The sequence below is a fragment of the Podarcis pityusensis genome, assembly GCF_964106645.2.
Source record: "Podarcis pityusensis genome assembly, chromosome: 16".
NCBI lineage: Eukaryota > Metazoa > Chordata > Lepidosauria > Squamata > Lacertidae > Podarcis > Podarcis pityusensis.
Window position 1 is genome coordinate 11649971 of NC_138041.1, and position 22679 is coordinate 11672649.

Below are 22679 nucleotides of genomic sequence, written 5' to 3' on the forward strand. Positions count from 1 at the left end.
CATTTGTGTCTGGCACAGAGCTACTTCCTTTGTTACCTTAATGGCCCACACTTAGAAGGCTATTGCCTCACCTGGAAGCTAGCCTGGCTATTCCTGGAACTGAAGCCCTGTTGGATCCAGGAGTTAGAAGGGCGCTCAGGCATACAATTTACCCCGCCAAAATTCTTAGCAATATATGCACAAATATGTGAAGGGGAATAACACGTGTAAGGAATCTAATATGAGGTAGTTTTGGGGGGCTATGTAGGTGCAGAAATGGAAGAGCTCAATGGAAGAAATTCGCCTCCACCATCTTAGCTGTAGGCGAGGCGGTCCCTTCTTCCGTCCTCTTTTGGGCGAGAGGGGAGAACCACAGTCGTATTGGGGGGGGGGGATTTTTCTCTATCCCTTTGGCAGGAATAAACTCGGCAACGCCACATGCGGCTTCTACCACGCATATGGCGACCGCCGAATCGCAACCGGAAGTTGATTCTCTAAGCACCCCTAGGAGCAAGGACGGCGCGTGGAGGAAGAGAGAATTGCGCCTAGACCGGCGGAACCACAGAGCTGGGGAAGTAGCGTGTAACACTCGAGCTCTTCCGGCGGAAGTTGAGGAGGCAAGCATGGGAACCGCCGGGGACCTATTTATTGGAAGAACCGGCCGCTGGCGGTGGGAGTGGCGAGCGCCGGGATGGCGGATTCGGGGCTGGGAGATGTGGAGTCTCTGCCCCGCGGGGGCTTTCGGTGTCGCCTCTGCCATGTGGCGGTGGCCAATAGTGAGTGGGGCCGAAGGTCGGGAGGTGGGGCCTGTGCTGCGGGTGGACAAAGGGTTTATATTGTCCTATGCACACGCACCAAAAGAGAGAACTCGGTCTGGTACTCTGCACGTGGCCAGAGGCACTCTTCTCTCTTGCTCAAATGCTTCCAAGGCTGAACTTGGACTCGAGTTAAGTGTTCTGTCTCGGAAGCGCAGGAGGGCAAAGATGGGGAATCAGTGGCTCCTCAGGCTCCCATATCTTGGCCAGCGCTGATGGGAATTAAGAGCCCAGCAACGTCTGAAGGGCTGCAGTTGCGCAGCTCCTGCTGCGGCGTTACTCTTCTCCCCACCCCTTGCGAAATTCCTGTATACTGTATTTCAAAACTTTTCAGCTGAAGTGAAGGTTTTGGTGATATGAGGAAGCTGTGATGAAGGAAAACTTCGCCTGTTGCAGGGTTTTTTGGAGCCTCCTGAGAAGTAAAGTTACACACTTGAGGCAATCTTGCCTTACTTATGAACAGCAGCTAACGTACAAGAGTCCTAAACCATGGAAAGAAACTTCTTTCCTTGTGTTCTTATACAATGAATATATATGTATATTTTTTCTTCTGCAAGAGCAGCTGAGTTGACCTTTTCCCCTTTAGTATGCACATGGAACAGTGGTTTTGCGAAAGGGCCCATGCAGTTAAAATCAGTTTCATATTCCTCTATACAATTTCCAAGCTGTTGACATCTAGAACTAAGGAGGCAAAAGCGCTCATGGCGTTCCAAATTTGGTCTTAATCAGTTATTGAAAAGCATTATCCATACCAATTTTGAGTGATGGGGAAGACTATTGATATGCGCTTATTTATTAAATTTATATACTGCCTTTCATCTGAAGATCACATGGCAGTTTACAACATAAAAACATAGTAACATAATAGCAGAACAACAACACCCATGCACATTTAAATGTCATATATTGTTGTATCACTCAGAGGCCTGGTTGAAGAGGAATGTTTTTGCCTGGCACCAAAAAATATGTAATGAAGGCACCAAGTGTGCCTTATATAAATAAATCCTTATTTTTGCAATGTAAACAGCTTACAAACAGATTTCAAAGTGATGGAAGACCACACCTTTGCCTCCCTTACGCCTGATGCCACATAAGATATAAGAGGTAGGGTAGGTGGGTTGTAGTTTTGGGGGAAATGCCCTTGTGAAGCCCACCACAATGACCAGACACCGGTTCAAAATGGCTTTTACCTGATTTTTATGTCAGGTGTGTCATTTTGATGTTTTGGATGTCGTCTGCATATTGGTGCTACCCAACTCTAAATCCCCTGATTTCACCCAGCTTCATATGGATGTTAACTATTTTTATTTGTGTGTGCGTGTTTTGTTAACAGATTCATTTGAAAGTGAAGGTTTCAGGGTATTTAAGTGGCAAGTTACTTTAATGGCCCCCTGAGCCTTATATCTCGGTCATTGAGATAATCTACAGGAGCTTTGTAATGGTGCCCTGTGTTACAGAGGCCTGACTGATCTCAGCTAAAAATCAGCCATTTACTGTTGCTGGTCCCATGTGATGGAAAACTCCGGCAGAGATTTGGCAGGCACCCTCACTTTTGACTTTCAAACACCTCTTGAAGACTTATTTTTATGTTGATAAGCCTATTCAGTTTTAAGAGTAGACAGGCATTTTAATGATGATTTTGCGTGTTAATGGCATTTTATGTTTTGCTGTATTTGTATTGTATATATCGTAGTAGACTGCATTGATATTTTACATCAGATGGTGGAATGTAAATACTTTTATATTATTACCATTTATTTATTCAACTTGTATCCAGCCCTTCCTCCCAAAGGAGCCCAGGGTGGCAAACATATCACTACCAAAAATCATTCTAAAACCAATATAAGTAACTATCTTTGGAGTGCTGTGTTGGAGTAAGTGTGTTGGAGTTCTGGAACTGTTTTTATTATACTTGGTTTGCATCGTATTGCTTTTAAATGTTTATTGATGTAAACTGCTCTGGGGTCATCATGTCAAAAGGGCAATATTAAAAGCTGATTAAAATAAGCAAACCAAAGCCTTGGTTTTTCTGCTGCAGAGCCCAGCCTGGATGACCACCTTCGTGGGAAGAAACACCAGCGCTTGGAAAACCTCCGCACTGTCCGGCAGGCCCAAGAGCTTCGCAGTGTGTTTGTCAGTGGTTTTCGGAAGGGGACACCAGCCTCTGAGCTGAGTGATTATTTCCAGGCCTATGGGGAGGTGGCCAATGTGGTGATGGACAAGGATAAGGTATAGCCTTTGGCATCAAATTAGTAAAACCTCGATAGCTGCTTCTTAGGAACATAGGAAGCTGCCTTAAACTGAACCAGGGGGTCCATCTAGCTCAGTATTGTTTACTCTGATGGGCAGCAGCTCCCCAGGGCTTCAGGGGGGGTTCTTTCTCATTCCTACCTGGAGATGCTGGGGATTGAACCTGGGTCTTTGCATGCCAAGCACATACTTTGCCACTGAGCGAAAGAAAGAGCACATACAGCAAGAGACATAAAGCACTGCATAAAAATGGTTTCAGTTCTCCCTTCAGTTCATTTCACAGAGAATGATACTATCCAAGAGTGCATTAACTTTACTTTTGGGTTCCTACCACTTTCAATATTTAACACACTCCGGTTGAATAAGCTTTGCAGGGGAGCAGGAAAATACCGTATTTTTTGCACCATAACACTCACTTTTTTCCTCCTAAAAAGTAAGGGGAAATGTCTGTGCGTGTTATGGAGGGAATGCCTACGGGTGGCATGCCTACGGATTTTCCTCCTCTAAAAACTATGTGCCTGTTATGGTCGGGTGCGTGTTATAGAGCAAAAAATACGGTAAACGTTTATGAGACAGATAAGAACATAAGGAGAGCCTGCTGGATCAGGCTAGTGGCCTGTCTAGTTCAGCATCCTGTTCACACAGTGGCCCACCAGGTGCCTCTAGGTAGCCTGCAAGCAAGGCCTGAGCACAAGAGCCCTCTGCCTTCCTGTGCCTTCCAGCAGCTGATATTCATTTTTTAAATATTTTATTAATTTTCCAAAAATAACAGAGATAAAAAACAACAACAACAGTACGTCTTCATAATCAAACATAAAAAGAAAAAAGTTGACTTCCCCCTAGTCCCTTCCCTGGTTCTATTGTTTATCATCATACCACATCTCCATTTTATATTGAAAAATCATTGAAATTGCTTATTGTCTATTCGTAATGTCATTACAAGTGCAGTCATACCTCGGGTTGAAGTAGCTTCAGGTTGAGCGTTTTCGGGTTGTGCTCTGCGGTGACCTGGAAGTAACAGAGCGTGTTACTTCTGGGTTTCGCCGCTCACGCATGTGCAGACACTCAAAATGATGCCACGCGCATGCGCGGAAGCGGTGAAACGCGACCTGCGCAGTCGCGGGTTGCGTTCGCTTCAGGATGCAAACGGGACTCTGGAACGGATCCCGTTCGCATCCAGAGGTACCACGGTATTTCTGAAATCCTGCTAATGTACAGTGGTACCTCAGGTTAAGTACTTAATTCATTCCGGAGGTCTGTTCTCAACCTGAAACTGTTCTTAACCTGAAGCACCACTTTAGCTAATGGGGCCTCCTGCAGCTGCTGCACCGCCGAGGCATGATTTCTGTTCTCATCCTGAAGCAAGTTCTTAACCTGAAGCACTATTTCTGGGTTAGCGGAGTCTGTAATCTGAAGCGTATGTAACCTGAAGCGTATGTAACCCGAGGTACCACTGTATTAACCTGTCTATCAGCCCAGCAGCTGATATTCAGAAGCATTCTTCCTTTGACAGTGGAAGCACCGAGTATAGCCATCCTGACTAATAACCATTGATAGCCTTTATCTCCATGAATTTGTCTCCTCCTCTTTCAAAGCCATCCAAGTTGGTGACCATCCCTGCCTTCTTTGGGGTCAAGTTCCATAACTGAACAATGCACCACGTGAAGAAGAACTTTCTTTTATCTGCCCTGAATGTTCTAATATTCAGCTTAATTGGATGTTCCCAAGTCTATGAGAGAGGGAGAACAACTTTTCTCTGTCCACCTTCGCCATGCCTAATTTTTTCCACCTCTGTCACCTCACCTCTTGCTTGCTTTTTTCTTGAAACTACAAAACCCCAAATGCTGGAACCTTTCATCATAGGGGAGTTGCTCTCTCCTCTTGGCCATTTTGGTTGCCCTTTCCTGAATATTTCCCAACTCCTTTGTTCCCAAGACTTAAAGAGGCTTAACCTTCAAAAGCTTTTCACATGCAGCTTTATTGGCAGTAAATTCCATTGAACACAGTGGGACGTCTGAGTAAACACGCGTAGGAGTGGGTTGCATGTTTTCAAAATAACATTCCATTGGGAAAAATCCAACTGCAGCAGGCCTAGGGAGTTGTTCACAGTCATTTTAATGACCATTCTATTCTGCTTGTAATGGTCTTTTATAAATGTTTTTATATTGCTGTACACTGCCCTGACATTTTTGTCAGAGGACAATACACAGAAATATTTCCTGCCCTCTGGACCACCTAGCTGGAGGAAGAATTACCGTATTTTTCGCTCTATTGGACGCATCGGACCATAGGACGCACCGGACCATAGGAGGGGGAGAACAGGAAAAAAAAATTTTTTTCTTGTTCTCCCCCTCTAAGTCAAGGTGCGTTCTGTGCGTTCAAGGTGCGTTCACCCGAAGCCTCCAGAGCCCAGCGGGAGTTCCCGCTGGGCTCTGGAGGCTTTGGGTTCCTTTCGACCTGCTCTTTGGGGCTGGCGGGGGGGGGAGCACTTCTTTCCCCCACCGCCAGCCCCAAAGACCAGGTCGGGGAACAGCAGGAAGGCGGCGCTCCGCCTCCCTGCTGTCCCCCCAGCTTGTGGGGCTGGCGGTGGGGAAAGCAGTGCTTCTCCCCACCGCCAGCCTCCACACCAGGTCGGGTTTGGAGGCTGCTATCCGCAAGCCTTGGGAGCCCAGTGGGGACTCCCGCCGGGCTCCCCAGGCTTGCGGATATCTGCCCGAAGACTGGAGAGCGAGAGGGGTCGGTGCGCACCGACCCCTCTCGCTCTCCAGGCTTCAGCGAAAGCCTGCATTCGTTCCATAGGATGCACACACATTTCCCCTTCATTTTTGGAGGGGGAAAAGTGTGTCCTATAGAGGGGAAAATACGGTATTTGTTAACTCAGAAAGCCGACATCATGCATTTCAAGTCCTTGTTCATCCTAATAAAGGGTGTTGTTTCTCTTGATCTGTTCATTCTGTTTTAAAGACATTAATCTATTAAGGCTGAGCATGATTTGTAGCCTCTTTTTTCTAGACAGGGCAGGAGGATTGTGAGATGACCCAGAAACTGACATTCTTTTCTTTTCCCTTGCCTCACGTGCTGCTAGGGAGTCTATGCGATTGTGGAGCTACAGAATGAGACAGTGCTGGAGAAAGTATTGGCACAGCCCCAGCACAGCCTGGGGGGTCAGAAGCTGCGTGTCAAGCCTCGAGAGAAGAAGGACTTCAAATACACGCCCCCCAGGAAGCAGGGGTCAGCCAGGCAAGGACAGCTGAGCCCCGAGAAGCTGGCACAAAAGTTGTGCCAAGCTGACAACGTGAGTGAACTCTGGTTTCTTTTTCTTGCTCTGTCTGTAACTTATTTCTGATCCAAGTGCTGGAGGAGACGGAATGGATGTGGTTGCTTGATAGGACTAGCAACAGCTTTAAAAGTATTAAACCCAAAGCCTTGCTATTGGTCTCCCGCCTGCAGGTGGGAAAAGGGCTGTAGCTCACCGGCAGCGTATTTGCTTTGTGTGCAGAAGGTCCCAGGTTCAATCCCTGGCATGGGAAAGATTCCATGTCTGAAACCCTGCACAGCTGCCAGTCAGTTCAGACAGTAGAGAGCTAGATAGATGTAATGGTCCGATTCTGTATGAGTCAATTTCCTGTGTTCCTTTTTAAACCAGCTGTTCAGTTAGGATCATGGGGACTGGAATATTCCTTTGTTTTTTGGGCAGAAACCATAGCTCTGTGGTAGAGTATCTGCATGCAGGAAGTCCCAGGTTCAAGCCCAGGCATCTGCAATCAGAGCTGGCAAAGACTCCTGTCAGAAATCCTGAACAGCTGCTACCAGTCAGTGTAGACACTACTGGCCTAGACGACCCCAATAGTCTGACTTGGGTATAAGGCAGCTTCCTTTGTTCCTATGTTTCCAGGTGGATGCCCAGATGTCTTTGATGGTGCAGCTCTTTGAGTTCTCCGAGAGCGAACGACGCCTGCGGGACTTGCTGGTCACTCTCTTCCAGGAGGTGTTCCTGGAGTTTTTCCCCGGTAAGCTGCTGCCCTGGACCTCTGCTGATGGTCCAACACCTTGGATCTTCATTTGACCTTTCACCGCCCCCCCCTCCATGCCCAGGTTCTGCTGTTCTCCCCTTTGGTTCCTCGGTGAATGGCTTCGATGTCTCTGGCTGTGACCTGGATTTGTTCCTGGACCTTGAGAAGACAAAAAACTTCCAGGCCTCTGCCAAGCGACCTAGCGGGCCACAGGTGAGACCCAGAGTAGAGGACATTAACAGTAGATGGAGTTACGAATGTCTCCTTCAGTCTTTCTTAGACTAGGAGTGGGAAATCCTTTCAGCCTGACAGCCACCTTTCCTGCTAGGCAACCTTTCAGGCAGTGGGTCATGGCATGTGGGCCTTGGAAGCCTACCCAAAAAGGAATTTGGCCCTGAGACTGAAAAAGATTTCCCGCTTCTGGTGCAGAAGTGATGCCGTCCTCCATTAATCAACAGCCCTAGTTGTAGCTGCTGTTATTCTTACATGGATTTGGCTGCCACGAGCTGAGGGTGATGGCTGCTACCTTGTCAAATTGATGGAGTTGAGGTTAGTTGACTGTTAACCACCATGATGTCAAATGGAATATCCCTGTCCAGAGGCAGTCTGTTTCAGAATTCCAGAGGTCAATGGCATAGGAAGTTGCTTTAAGCTGAATCAGTGGAGTCCATAAGGACATGTCCTCAGCTGGCCCCTGCTTACCCACTTCCTTTTTTTTTTTAAATACAATTTTTTATTAGTTTTTTTTAACATATCACTTTCAACAGTAATTAAACATACTTTTGCATCTTATTCAAATTTTTGACTTCCATCAATCCTGTCTGAAAATTTTCCAATCTAATCTCTCAGTATGCATTTCTTATCTTCCCTATTACATTTCAAACTCATAACCAATATCTCTATCTTTTATACTTTGTAACACTTTGTATATTTCTCCTTACAAAACTTCTTGTAGTCCTACTAGCGTAATTTGTTGATTACAGTTGCTCTTCAAATAATTCATATACTTCTTCTAATCTTCTGTAAATCTCTGGTCCCGCAGGTTTCGAATCCTCCCTGTCATTTTGTCCAATTCTGCATAGTCCATTAATTTCGTCTGCCATTCTTCTTTCATCGGAATTTCTTCTTGTTTCCATTTCTGGACTAATAATTCTCTTGCTGCAACCCACTTCCTTACTTACTTCCAACCAGTCTAGAAGGTGGCACCTAGTCTAAGTGTTGCCTTTGTAGAATACTGTAGGGAGGAGGATGGAGACAAGAGCATATCTTCTTGGTTCCATCTATCCTTGGCTGTGGTTTCCCCCTACTGCTGGTTTTCCTCTCTTCCCACCCTGCCGGTCCTAATGAGCACTAGCTCTCACAGCTTCCAAGGAGCCGCATGCAAAAGTGGGTGGACTAATGGATGTGACTCTCTTGCCTTTGTACAGCAGGCACTCACAAATCAGAGGTTGCTACCTGCACAAAATTCTCTCCATCCCCCATCCTGGTAACCTAGACACATGCTTCCTGTTCACTGACAGATTCCAGCCAAGGAAAAGCACTCGAGGAGGGTGTGGAGCAGGGCTGGAGAAGGCGCAGTTGCTGTCGGTTTGCAAGCCCCCTCCCATAGAGGCTGGCCCCTCTCACTGTCCTCGGAGCTTGCTTACCGGTAACCTCCTCTGGCTGATATCTCGGACAGACCAAGGAGATTTTGATAGGCTACATTTTCCCAAGCGTGGGTAAAATGCACAACCCCTCCCTCCTGCTGTTGCAGGGGAAAGAAAACAAGTCAGAAATCTATTTATGTGATGTTTATTTCTGACATTACAGCACTAAAGAAAAACACGTCCTTTCAGTTCAGTTCTTCCAGCAAGTCAGACAAACTTCCTGAACATGCGCAAACGGAAGGTTTCAAATTACACTCTTCACAAAGACTTATCCAGCCTGTGAACGTCCTGGGAAATTCTTTCCCACAGATAGGCGCGTCATGTGATGTCAACAATCTGGGTGTCTGCCGCGGTGATGTTTCCATATACTGACAGTTGCCAGTTAGCGATGCCTAGAGGTCTCCATTCTCTCCACCCTTGTTTTAGGCCTCATGTCCACTATACATTTAAAGCAGTATCCTCCTACTTTTAAACAGTCACAGCTTCCCCCCAAAGGATCCTGGGAAGTGTAGTTTGTTAAGGGTGCTGAGAGTAGTTAGGAGACACATACCCCATTCCACTCCCACAGAGCTGCAGTTACTAGACAATCAGTCCCTCTTCTCGGGGAACTCGGGGAATTGTAGCGTGCCGGTGCCAGCTTCAGCCACCAGCATTTCCAGACAAGGCAGGGAAAGATAGCTTGTCTGAAACCTGCTGCCGCTTGGACAGTGCAGTGTTAGACGTTCCGTTGTTCCAACCTGGTATAAGGCAGATTCCTACACTGAAAAGAGGTCTGCAACGCACTAGAATCTATAAGAAGTGCTGGGAGAGATCTGAAACCCAGGAGAGATGCTGCCAGTCAGAGTAGCCAGCACTGGGCCAGACAGAGAAACACTCAGGATAAAAACAGCTTGTTCCAAATGCACCTTCTCCTCCAGGCTGAGGACGGAGCCAGCGTGGAGCAGGACTCGTGCTCGGAGGACTCGATCCTGAGCGATATTGACTTGGCTTCCGCCACAGTGCCTGAAGTGCTGGAGTTGGTTGCCGCCGTGATGCGGAAGTGCGTTCCGGGAGTCCACAACGTCCAGGCCGTGCTGACTGCCCGTCGGCCAGTTGTCAAGTTTTGGCACAAGGAATCGGGCCTGCGTGGTGACATCTCCATAAACAACAAGTACGGGGGCTGTGTGTGTGTGTGTGTGTGTTGGTGTGCGTGAATCCCTTTACTAAATTTTGCATTGTTGCATTACACCTTTGGCCCTCCTGGATGTTGCTGAACCACAACTCCCATCACCCCTGGCTGTTGCCCATGCTTGCTAGGGCTAAGGGGAGTTTTTGTTTTGCAACATCTGGAGGGCCAAAGGTTCTTTCCATTTTATTAATTTATTGAATTTATAGCCTGCCTTTCCTCCTAAGGAGCCCAGGACGGCAAAAAGTTACACGATTTAAAAACCAAAAATAAAGCAAATGCATTCTACAATACATTAAAACATACTGAAACTAGTTACAGATAAAACGTTCTAAAACACAATTACAATGTAAAACATAGACTTTCTTCCAATGATCTCAAGGTTTCCAGGAACAGTATTCTTCAGCCACCAAATGCCTTGATAAACAGGAACATTTTCAGATTCCTCATAAAAGTTAAGAATGATGGAGACAGGCACACAATGCTGGGGAGGACATTGCACAGTCAGGGAGCCACCACTGAAAAGGTCATGTCACAGATCAGTGCCAGTCAGGCAGCCCCCAGTGGTGGCACTACGAACACGACCATTTAAGTACACGAGGTCTCAGGGAATTGTTTCTTAGGAGTTGATTTCCTCTCTCATTTTGGTGCTTGATATTTTCAAAATGAGACAGATGTTGCAAACGAGACCCTTTCCCCACTTCCATATTAGCTCTATGCTCAGGGGGTGCAGGGGAGCTGCCTCGTTGTGTCAGGGTCCTGACTTACTGTCCTCTTCTCTGAATTCTCTCTCCGTGGTAGGCTGGCCATCTGCAACACGCGCTTCCTGCAGCTTTGCACCGAGATGGACGAGCGAGTGCGGCCTTTGGTCTATGTAGTGCGCTATTGGGCAAAGCAGCAGGCGCTGGCAGGTAAAGTGGAGAAACAAGGGGGGAGGGGACTCAACAGAACTTGTGAATGGAGATGACAGCCCATAGCAACTCAGTGGTGGAGCATCTGCTTTGCATGCAGAAGGTCTCGGGTTCAGTCTTCAGCATCTTTAGCTTGGGCTTGAGAGACTCCTTGCTTGGGTCCCTGGAGGGTTGTCGCCCATCACCTGAGATGTACGTTTTTAGGACCCCTTTTATTCCTTTGACTACAGTTTGTTGAAATACTGAATTTTAAATTGTTGTAACCTGCTAGCGAAGGGCAGGTAATAAATTTAATCATCGTCGTCATTTGGAGCTACAAAAATGTGCCATGGGTGTCAGCTACAAAATGGCTGCCATGGAATGGAATGGCCACCATATCTAAAAGAGCAGACTGAGAGATGAAGGCCTACAAAATAATGTGGGCATTCCCTGCCTCCCCACAACCAGCCACCCCATCAGTGAGGAAAGGGAGCCTGTGCCAGTCACTCCCTCACTGCATCTGTCCCCTGTTCAGAATGGAGGGGAGGGGTAGGAGCCAATCAGATGTAGGTATGTTTAAGGGGGCGTGTTCACTGTTGATTGGCTGAGCCAGTGCAAACAGGAACTGAACCACAAGAGCAAATGTCTACTGTGCCCTTTGGGTTTTTAGAGATATATTTACCGAGACCTTTTGTAGGTACCATGAGGGTTTTTGGCGACCAAGGGCACAACGTTGGTGATCCCTGCGATAAAGCTTCAAATTCTGCAGGCTGTGGCCCAGGGAGGGAGGGGTCTCGTGGCAGTGGGATGCCAGAGCTTTATTTCCACTTAACACTACCTCCTTTCCTCTCTTGACAGGGAACCCATTTGGCGGAGGCCCCCTCCTGAATAACTATGCCCTGACCCTGCTGGTTCTTTTCTTCCTGCAGACACGCACCCCACCCATTCTACCTACGGTCGCCCACTTGAAGGAACTCTCAGGTACCTACCCTCCCACCCCAAAAAAGCAAGCTGGGGTTCTGAACAGCTTTATTTATCGCTTAGCTAGATCCTGGTTTTGCCCCCCTTGTTGTTATTTATGTTGTACAAATTGTTAACACCCACTTTGGGCTTCCTTGTGGGAGGAAAAGCAAGGTGCAAGTCTTGAGTGATATTCCCAGTCCCTGCAGCCACTGGCTACACACAGATGTCTTTGTACCTGTCCGTTCTGGTGAGATCACCTGGAATGAGGACAGCGATTCATTTGATGCTGAAAGACACTTACCTGGGGAGGGAAGGGTTCAGGGTTCATTTTGTTGTTCGTTTTTTGAAATGTAAAAGATTAATAAACCTGAAGATTAATACACACACACAAATGTGATATTCCTGGCAATGCTTCTGGAAAGAGCGTTCTCACTCTCCTCTGCTCCCTAGTGGAAGAGGAACGCACTGTGGTGGACGGCTGGGACTGCAGCTTCCCCAAGGATTCTGCGCGGCTGGAGCCCAGCGGGAACAAGGAAGATCTTTGTGAGTTGCTCTCAGGAGGTTAAAACCCAGATTAAAGTGCAAACTTTCCTGGTTATTCTCCTTTAAATGTGCAGATGGGAGTCTAGGACATTGGCCATAGCTCAGTGGGACAGTATCTGCTTTACATTCAGAAGGCGGCTCCCCTTCAATCTCCAGGTTGGGCTGGGAATGTCTTGTGCTTAAAAGTACTGCTGCCAGTCCATGTGGACAGGACTGAGTTAAACGGGTGGTCTGCCTCCGCATAAGGCAGCTCCCTTTTTAAATCTTCACTTTATTTAGAACAGTGGTTCCCAAACTCGAGTTTCCACCTGTTTTTGGACTACAACTCCATCCCTAGATAGCAAGACCAGTGGTGAGGGATGATGGGAATTGTAGTCCAAAAGCAGCTGGAGCCCCAAGTTTGGGAAACACTTATTTGGAACCATGAGGGCTGGAATCCTTATTTTTAGGGGAAGGGGAGCAGCTCGGTGGTGAAGCACCTGCATTGACTGCAGAAGGTTCCAGGCTGAATCCCAGGCATCTCCAGGTAGGACTGGAGAAAGATTCCTGGTAGAGCTGGGATGAGATTCCTTCCTTTGAAACTGACTGCTGCCTGTCAGCATAGACAAGACTGGTGCAAGAGGGACCAGTGGTTTGACTTAGTATAAGGGAGCTTCCTATGTGATGGAAGCACTGAATTGCTGTTGGTAGTACTTTGTGCAACACCTCCCTCGCATCTCCATGGCTCACTGGCTGCCGGCCTCTTACTTTCCAGGCTCTCTCCTGTCCGAGTTCTTCCGCGCCTTCGAGGACTATGACTTCGCTGGCTGCGTGATCTCGCTGTGGGAGGGCCGCCCGCTGCCTCTGCCCAGCTTCCTGTCCTCCTCTGAAGCGGGCAGCAAGCTCAAGCTGGGGCCCTTCAACCTCCAGGACCCCTTTGAGCAGAGCCACAACGTCGCCGCCAACGTCAACGAGAAGACGGCACTGCGGTTCCAGCGCTGCTGTTGCAATGCAGCCAAGTACTGCCGCAGCCTGCAGTACCAGCGCAAGTCCAGCAAGGGCAAGATCTGGGGGCTCGTCCGCCTGTTTCAGCCGGGCGCCACCGAAGCTCCGGTTGCTGAGAACTTTGTCATTGGCCTTCCCCTAACAATGGCGGTGCCGCTTGCCCAAGCCCATGAGCTTCTGGGCCAGGCCCGGGACTTCCATCTACTTTGGTTCCAGAAGGTCTGTGCTAGCGTAGCCTTTGTCTTAAGGGACGTGCTCAAATGTAGCTGTGTGGAGGTGGGGCAGGGGCTTGGGGAGGAGCAGGAAGTCTCTGAGGTGAAACAGGAAGAGGAGGAGTTAGAAGCAAAGACTCAGCAGCTGTCGGTAGGGTCCAAGCGTCCTCTAGACGAGGGAGGGAGCAATGTCTCTCTGCCCGCTAAAAGGCTGCGAGTTGATGATTTGCTCCCTGGTGAGGAGAGCATGACCTGGAACTGCGCCGTCTGGCATCGCGTGTGGCTGGGCCGTCGTCGCATCCGGCGGCAGCTCCAGGGGCCGGAATCCGAAACCCAGCACCAAAAGGCCAGCTCCTTGGAGCTGGAAGCAAAAGTGTCTGAGGCCATTTCCCAGCAGGAGTGCGAAGCAAGGCCCACAGACCCTCTCTTCCAGTTCACAGTTTGTGCCCAGGCCAGCAGGGGTGGCACTTCCTGCAAGCAAGACACACGCATCAGCCTGAGATTCTTGACAGACCCTGAGCAGGCTTCGGTCTTCCAGGAGTTCTTCCACTTCCTGCAAGGGTTTTTGCCCCGGATGGTGGAGCAGCACCTGGTTCGCAAGGCCTGAGTCCCCCGAGAGAGGGCATCAAGCTATGTATTCATGAACAGTTACAGATTTGTGTTTATTTATTTTTGCATATTTTTCTTACTGCCAATGTGAATATGAAAACATGGCCAAAACCCTTTTCCACGTCTCTCATTCTTTGTTTCATTTATTCTTATCCTGCCTCAAAGTGACAAGAGAAGGAGCACAGATTTAACCTCTGTGTTTCGTTTGTGTCTTTATAGCCTGGTAGCCAAGGGGTGGGGGAACCGCTAGCCTGCAGACCAAATTTGGCCCACCAAGGGTCCCCTAGTGGCCCCCAAGGCTGTTTTCCCCAAGTCATGGCCACCCACCCCTACCTGATGTCATTAAAGATAAAGGTAAAGGGACCCCTGACCATTAGGTCCAGTTGTGACCGACTCTGGGGTTGCGGTGCTCATCTCGCTTTATTGGCCGAGGGAGCTGGCGTACAGCTTCCAGGTCATGTGGCCAGCATGGCTAAGCCGCTTCTGGCGAACCAGAGCAGCGCACAGAAACGCTGTTTACCTTCCCACCAGAGCGGTGCCTATTTATCTACTTGCACTTTAATGTGCTTTCAAACTGCTAGGTTGGCAGGAACAGGGACAGAGCAACGGGATTCGAACTGCCGACCTTCTGATCGGCAAGTCCTAGGCTCTGTAGTTTAACCCACAGCGCCACCCGCATCCCTGTTACCTGATGTCATATGTAGCTTCAAAGAAACAATTGGGAAATCAAGGTGTGCTCTGGTGGTTCCCTTGCTGCACTGAGGCATGCTCCCACCTTGACCTGGGAGAGGAAAGTGGTTGGCATCAAAACTGCTGCTGAGACAGGGACCCTCCCATTTTAACAGTTGTTTCAGTAGAAACGACTTTCCTCCCCTGGAGCAAGAGTCAAAGAGCAGCACAGAGGTCCTGTCTGCAAGCCCTTCTGCAAACAGTTCACTCAATCTGCAAGTTAAGAACTGCAGTTCCGGTGAACCCACTTGAGCCTTGGGTGGTGGCCATCTGGGGCCTTTTGCACCGCTGGCCCACTGCCAGCCAATACGCTTACTTAGGTAGCATGTCAGGTTCTACTTGGGGAAGTCACCACCTTTATGACCAAACTCATTTCCTAGTGATTTTCAGTGGTAGAATGCCAGATCCTTTTTGGTGGGGGTCCCAGGCTTTAAAGGGCTCAGGGCTGCATCTAATTCAGTACCATTTTTGATTGCGCAAATAAACTCTGATAGTGATTCTATTTCCACTGTCCCATCAACTGTGTGATAAGCAGTTTAATCTCAAAAACTCTGAATTGTCCTGACTTGGTCAATTTCTTGATAGTCTCTGATTGGCCTGGCAGCCATTAGCAACATATTTGCATAAACATTTCTACTTTGCTGTAATGCTGTGTGGTTCTGCATTTGCACAGGAGATAAAAAGATGGATTTCCTTGTATGAAACTTACTGTAAGCTTTGACTTGCTTCCCAATAATTTTTCCAGGGGAAGCAAAATGTTTTCAGATGATGAGCTTGGGGCGAAACAGCACACCAAAAAGGAGGAGGAATCGCAAACTTGTTCGGAAATCCTTTGTATACATGCTCCGGGCAAGGGAAGAATTAGAATTCTGCACATGCTCGGGGCCGTTCTCGTTATCACTAGTACTACACGTGCTCCAGGGAGTGGCAGAAGGAGGAAGACTCGAGATTCTGCAGCTCCATTCCATTCCGCGCCCCGCCGATCGAGGCCAGTGCGCATGCGGAATCCCTGTGTCCTTTGTTTTACACGTGCTTGATGTTTTTCTATTGCGCTTGCGCAGTCCTCTTCCCGCTCTGCCCTTTCGTAATATGTCCTAGAGACAAGAAGGTCATCTGAAAAATTAGAGCGACACAGAAAGGCTATACTTCCGGTATCAATTGAAAAGGAGATGAAGATGGCCGCCATTGACCATTTTAAAGAGGAGGGGCAGTAACACGGTTCTATACCTTCATATCTCCATGGTAAAAGCCCCTTAATTCTCCGCTCCAGAAGTTGTGTCGTGCAGACAGGGACAGAGTATGAAAAATCTGTAATACTATTATCTCTCGAAAATAGTACTGGCTATCGTAGGGATAGAAAGAAGGCCATAGAGCTCTCTCTTTTCTATCTCTATGGTCACGGTCGTCTTCAAGCCGTTGTAAAAGAGGGCGCATGCGTTCTAACGTCTCAATCACGCGCTAAACGGCCGAATTTGTAAAAAGCGATGGCCATTGGGCAGAAAAGGAAGGCGGGGAAGAGTTCCCGGCATGCTCCGCGGCTCTGACTATTTAACCCTTCAGCGGGCGGGCACTGTTTCTCTATCTAAGGCAGTCCTGCAGCAAGGTAGGTAAAGGGCGTAGGAGGAAGAGTTATTGCTTTTTAATCCGGAGCCATCCGCGATTTGTGGAGGGTTTCAGGCCTGCAAATTCCACTAAAGGGCTTCTGTACGCTTTCCCTCATCTTTGGGTGTGAATATTGAGTAGCCCTTGAGCGTTTTTGTTGAGAAAGGATGCGGTCAACGGGCCGCTTATGATCCTGCAAGCTCGTGCAACGCTTAATTGGGCGCAAGGCCCTTGGATCTCTTGTGGGACTTACTTCTGAGTAAGCATTCGGCCAGTTCTATTTAAGAGGTGGCTGAAATGCAAATGAAGGTTACTTTATTTGCCATTTAACGGCTGGGTGTAATCAATACTTGATTTGATTTCATTTTTTAATTGCTTTTCATAAAATATCTCGCAGCGATTCCTGATGCCTGGAATAGGTAGACTTTTGTACGTGCCTGTGGACGCTTAAAAACGCTACCGACTAGGATGCCTATCAGAAAATGTGAATAAGGGCCTGTGTGCCTATCAAGCATTGCTGCATTATCCATAATTTTTTTTTTTTAAAAGTTTTATATTCCATTCATCGACCACAAGGCTCCCAGGCTACAGTGTTTATAAACTAATTTTTACAGATTTATGCAACAGGCCATGAAGCATAAATATGATGAAGGCTTACAGCAGCCTAACTTCTTACTATGGATCTGATCCAGCTTGTGTAATACTTTATGTGCTGTTATTTTATTATCTATTATTCAGAAAATAATAATTGTTAGGAATCCAATGATTTTTCATGGTGTAGCTCTGTGCTGTGTTAAAGAAATCTGAGCTTGGCGCAATATGCTTTTGAGGAACAATGCATAGGTTAGGGCTTCATTTCTCCATAACTTTTAAGGGTCTGCTGTAGATCTTTCTGATTAAAGTTGGTCACTGGAAATCGAAACCCAAATCACCCTCACAGAGCTACCCTTCACTAAGTACTCTGGGGATTAATTGATAAACCACTTCAGGAATTGTAGCTCTGTAGGAGGAATAGGGGTCACCTAGCAACTCTTAGCACCCTTAACAAACTACAGTTCCCAGGATTCTCTGGGGAAAACCATGACTGTTTAAAGTGGTAGGATGTATAGCATTGGTGGGGCCCTAGAATTGGCGTTATTGTAAGCCATCTGCTCCAACCCACCACATCAAATCCATAGTGAGCGCATTCCCTCACAGACTGCCTTTGCTTAAAAGCTTTTGAGATCCAAGTATGGTTTTGGTATAAATTCCCCAGCCATAAGGGGGATATGTCTGGGCCTAGCACTCCCTCTGTATACTTAATGTCTTTCTCTGATGAAACTACACAGACCTGTACTGAAAAGTTCTGTGAGGACATCCTTTTGTTTCTGAGAATGGACTCCTGGTTGCCATAGTCAGTTACTACTTTCTAAGATTATATCACTTTTTAATGTCTAGCTTATAATCAGCTGTTGGCTTTTTCTCCCTCCAGACCTGAATTTGCAAGATCATGTGCAACTGTGCTTTCCAGGTGAGGTGGAAATCAAATGTGTTTAAGCTGTTCTTTGTACATACTTGGAAAGATGAACAGTTGTTGGGCAATTGACGTTTGGTACATGGGAGGTTTTTAAAATATAATATGTTGTGTATTTACATTGATGTCCAAACATAAAACTTGAAAATGTACTATGAGGTGTACTCTATTTGAATGCCATGTTTTAGAAGCTAGTTCTAACCATGATCTAGCATGTTGCAGAGTAGGATTGGGATAAAACTCTGCAATGATCCTTCATTTCTTGCTGGGTGGCTGTGTATGTGTTCCAACAGATCCATGAAGCCCACTTGCTCTTTCTGAAGACCTTAGAATGCTGTACTTGGTATCATATTTTAAACTGTACCGCATAGCTCAATCTGTTAAAAAGAGAACTTCCCTGGGTGCCCTTTCTAGCCATTGTTACAAGGGCATCAAGTGCTACAGAGATGAAATCCACGAACTCTCTCTTTCTGAGGCTTCAGTGGAGAAAACCTTTACCAGATTCTGAGTAGCACTAGCCCTGAGCATTAGTGTGGGAGATGGAAGTAGATTTTGCCAAAGTGCCCTGACAAAATTGTTCTGTGTCCAAGACACAAAGACCATGTGGTCAAGTTGTGTAGAATCTCCCCCTCATACGCACCTTTGGTATAGTAGCATTAGTGATTGAAGGCAGTGTGGTTTTTATTTTATTTTTTGATATATATTTTTTTCATATTCCCCCATTCTACAGCTGCAAGAGTCGTCAGCTATGTGTCTGTACCACATGTAAGTATTTTATTTATATTTATAAAGTCTGCCAAACCCATTTTTAAAGTGCATTGAGGACATCAAGGAGCTGTAATTAAAAACAAAACACTCCATTCACCACCACTTCTGTAACTGCCACTTTGGCTACAGTGCTCATTGAATAACATGACCAGCTGGATAATGTAGAAGCCAAAACATTTTCCTTAAACTTTTCCGTTTATCTAGTCACTAATTTTTGGTGATTTGCTCTCAGATCCTGAGCAAGGGGAACAAAATCTGGCCCTCTTGCATTGTATGTTTACGTGTACAGTATACTTGCATGCTATTTAGAGAACTAGTCCATTTGAGGAGAAGCAAAGTAGTCTTGTTGCAGCCAGTGTGGCAAATTTCTAGTGGGAGGGGGCAGAAGTTCTCTGGACAAATCCTCTGGGTGTACTTCAAAAATAGAAAGCTTCCAGCACATCCTACCAGCTGTTTTGAGCTCCTTTTTGCTGCCTTACTGTGTTCAGTGATGTTAAAATTGACAAGCATATATCTGATGTCTAGTGATGTCAGCTTCCTGTCTGAGAACACAAGACCTTCCAGCTTGCTGAGGGAGGAATGAATGGGTATATATACAAAATAAAATAAAAAATGCTTCCGATTTCCTTAATTACAGGATGTATATTCCTGAACGAGGAGCAGCTGTGTGGAAAGCCCTTAAGAGGTATGTTTGAGGACCAGTGCATCTGAATGATGGGGAGGTGAGACCTTTGTGCGCTGGGTGTGTTTCAATTGTTTGCGCTTGACTGTTTAGTTTGAAATGATGACCTACGTTGATGGACGACATTTAGTCTCATGGCAATAGAGTTACCAAAGCCCTGATCAAACTGCAGCTCCTCCGCGTAGCAAATGCATTCTGTCTTGAGCTTCCTTTTACTGAACAAGTTCTTATGTCCTACACAGGTTCAAGGGCCCTGGCCAAAAAAAGTGAGTATTGGAATTTTTAAATTTATGCACTGTTTAATATAGGGGTGGGGGTGTTGTTAAGAGTCTCAGCTTCCATCAGCCCTGGCCAGCATTAGCAGGGATTTTGGGAGTTGTAGTTGAGCAACATCTGGAGGACCTGACATGTTCCTAACCTCTGGGTTAGTGTATTGTTGCTCTTGCTTTTGTATTGCCACCCAACTCGCACCTGCTGTCTCCCCAGTGATGAGACTTTTACCGCCCCAGTCTGATTTCTTGTGACTGAGTGGTCCTTTCTGAGGCTTAAGAGCTCAGCAGGACTTGGGTGAGGTTGGATGGTCATAGCTGCAAATCAGGACTTAATAATAATCATTTTCTCTTGCTTTCCAGGATCTGCAGTTTCTTTCAAACAGCAGAATGGAGCAGTTAATTTAAAAGACGGTGCTTCCAACAGGTATGTTTTTTCCCTCGCAATCAAACAGCCACATGCTAGCAAGAATAAGATCTAGGAATCTCAAACCTAAAGCATCACTCTGGTCCCAATGAAGAAATCCTATTGCGTCTTATCTTCTGTTTTGGCGCCAGAACCTGCAAAGGTTGAACCCACTGGGGCCAGCAGAGGGGAAAGATGAAACTTTGCTCCAGAAGGAACTGTCTGATGGGACTTAGGTCTGATGAGGAAGGGCTGTAGATCAAGTTCATTTTTATATGCATTTATGTACATAGATGACTTTTATTTCCTTCAGAATGCAAGACATATTCCAGGGAGCCAGCCCTTGTGGACTGGACTGCTTGTTCTCCTGTCTCCAAAGGAAGAAAAGTGAGTTTGCATATAGCGCTAACCTTGCTTTTATCTTCTCTGCTAATAGTCAATTCACCCACCCATCCCCAGTTCCCACTGACATGATGATCTCACTTGGAATCTCGTTCGGCTGAATTTTGCTGTTGAGAAGCGGAATCTGAGCATCAGTTGGGAGAGTGTCTAAGCTGGAGGTGGTGGTAGTAGTTGCTGTATCAAAACTTGCACCTCACTGCCTGGCTAAATAATGTCCCAGCCCTTACATTTTTGCTCCAGTTTTTAAGCTGATGGGATTCCTTTAAATTTGAAGATTTCTCCTTGTGGACTAGAGGGTCGTGCTTGACAATTTGTTTCTTCTGGATTTTTTCCCCTAAATGGCAAAACCATCTTTCTTGCAGAATGGTGAACCTGAATTGGGGGCCTTCCGTTCCTGGTGGAGATTTAGCAGGTAAAGTTTATCTGATAGGTAAAATGGTAGCATATGTGAAAAGCTTAAAATATAATATAATTCACGTCTACTTGGAAGTTCGGTGGGGCTTACAGCCATGTAATTATATAGGATTGAAACCTTCAAATATCTGGCTGTCCAGATTACAGAAGCCCTGTACTCTGTAACTTTCCAGTATGCATAAAAAAGAGGACTCCCGTAAAAGTTAGGAAAGATTGAGCAGTTAGTTGCCTGCAGTTTTAATGATGAGTTTCACTAGCTCACTTTGATCATCTATAAAACCATGAAAATGTTTGAACAGCTGAAAAACTGCAAAGAAACAAATTAGGTAGACTAAGCAGGATTTTTGGGCCTTGGGTCTGATGTGTGTGTGTGTGTGTTTTCCCCCCTCCTTGTAGATGACTCCCTGAAGCCAACTACATTCCTAAGCTAGCTGCCAGACCACTGGTCCATCCATCTCTGCATTGTCTACATGAACTGGCAGCAGATGCAAAGAGGGTAAGTGCTTGCCCTCTACAGTTTGGGGGGGTGAGAGAGAGAGGGCACTCCTCTTCTTCCCAAGTTGGCTCCAGTGATGAGATTGTTACCGCCCCAGTCTGATTTCTGTGACTGAGTGGTTCCTTCTGAGCCTAGGAGCATGGCAGCAACATTTGTGTAAGAGATGGGAGGTGACAGTTGCTCTTTGACTTCGTTATACTTAACATCTGTTTTTTCCTTTTAATAGAAGAGCTCAGATTAGACAGATTGGGGCTCCTACTGGTCTCTCCAGTAACTGGTAGCTTCCTTAGTTGTGATATCGCTGCAGCATTGATTCCTTCCAGCCCACATCACCCAGACTTCTGCATCCAACAGGTGAGTTTTAAAAACTGACCGCTGCAAGAGAACAGTAGGGCAGGCAAGTGGGGGGAGAACCAGGGTTGATGGGAGCTACAGTTGAGCAACATTTGAACAGGCCACAGGTTCTCCAACTCCTGGGGGTTAGGGGAAGGATTGGAGTATTACATAGTCCCAGAACATGAGCTTTTGGTATAGTGGTGTGGAGAGGAGTCCCAATGAGGAGATAAGGCAACATGTCTTACCATCTGTCTTGGCTCCAGAACCTGCAAAGGTTGAACCCACTGGAGCTGGCAGAGTGGAGAAGAGAAAACGCTACTTCAGAAGGAGCTGTCTGATGGGATTCGTGGGAGGAGAAGCACAGTGGTTGTGTATGGTTTTGATTTGTCACCTATAGTAACTCATCTTTGCTATCTTTGTTTTCTTTCTCCCTCCTGCCCTGCTCCCCTTCATACACAGGCATGCACAATTGCTGGAGACTGTTCTCAAGATGATCACCAAGCTGTCAGTGCTCTTGATTGATCCCACCCCACCCCAAGTGCTAAAGCAATCAATCCAGTGTTATTGTTTGTAGCCAATGGCCATTAAAATACAATGTTGAACATTGTATTTAGGCAAAAACTAAATTTCATAGAAATGCATTGTGGGCAGTACTCAATAAATTACATATGTGTGATCCCATCAACACATTGCCTTTTGTGTTTTTTTTTCTGAGTCGTGGGTAAAGGGTTGTCTGTAGCAAAGTTGAGGAGTGGATATTTCTTTACACCACAATATATGGGGCTCTTCAGTATCCATTCCAGTAACTTGCAAATGGCAGAACTTGCCTTGTTTCTTCATATGTATTTTCCTGAAATTGGCACTCTTTGCAAACATGATGGAGGGAGAGTTGTGTATGATAATTGATACTTAGGTATAAAGTTACATCTTTTCCTTCTACAAGGCAAGGGAACTCTTGACAGCTACACAGTGCCATCTACTGCGTCTATAATG

General features: G+C 46.6%; 1 protein-coding gene and 1 long non-coding RNA gene across 2 annotated transcripts; both read left to right on the plus strand.

Annotated features, from left to right (window-relative positions):
- Positions 1 to 601: 601 nt before the first annotated feature.
- TUT1 (terminal uridylyl transferase 1, U6 snRNA-specific) lies at positions 602 to 14194 on the plus strand. The gene is made up of 10 exons (XM_080984588.1): positions 602 to 755; positions 2833 to 3023; positions 6130 to 6339; positions 6940 to 7054; positions 7140 to 7270; positions 9621 to 9853; positions 10670 to 10779; positions 11617 to 11739; positions 12172 to 12264; positions 13019 to 14194. Exons 1-10 carry the CDS (start codon positions 671 to 673, stop codon positions 14065 to 14067), a joined length of 2340 nt encoding a protein of 779 aa, XP_080840714.1. The 5' UTR covers positions 602 to 670; the 3' UTR covers positions 14068 to 14194.
- A 591-nt stretch (positions 14195 to 14785) lies between these two features.
- LOC308465584 lies at positions 14786 to 22371 on the plus strand. Its single transcript, XR_013980507.1, has 12 exons — positions 14786 to 14800; positions 14833 to 16401; positions 17872 to 17910; positions 18644 to 18678; positions 19319 to 19366; positions 19606 to 19629; positions 19996 to 20059; positions 20352 to 20425; positions 20803 to 20852; positions 21251 to 21350; positions 21577 to 21704; positions 22146 to 22371. It is a non-coding gene; the product is annotated as an uncharacterized lncRNA (long non-coding RNA).
- The last annotated feature ends 308 nt before the right edge of the window (positions 22372 to 22679 follow it).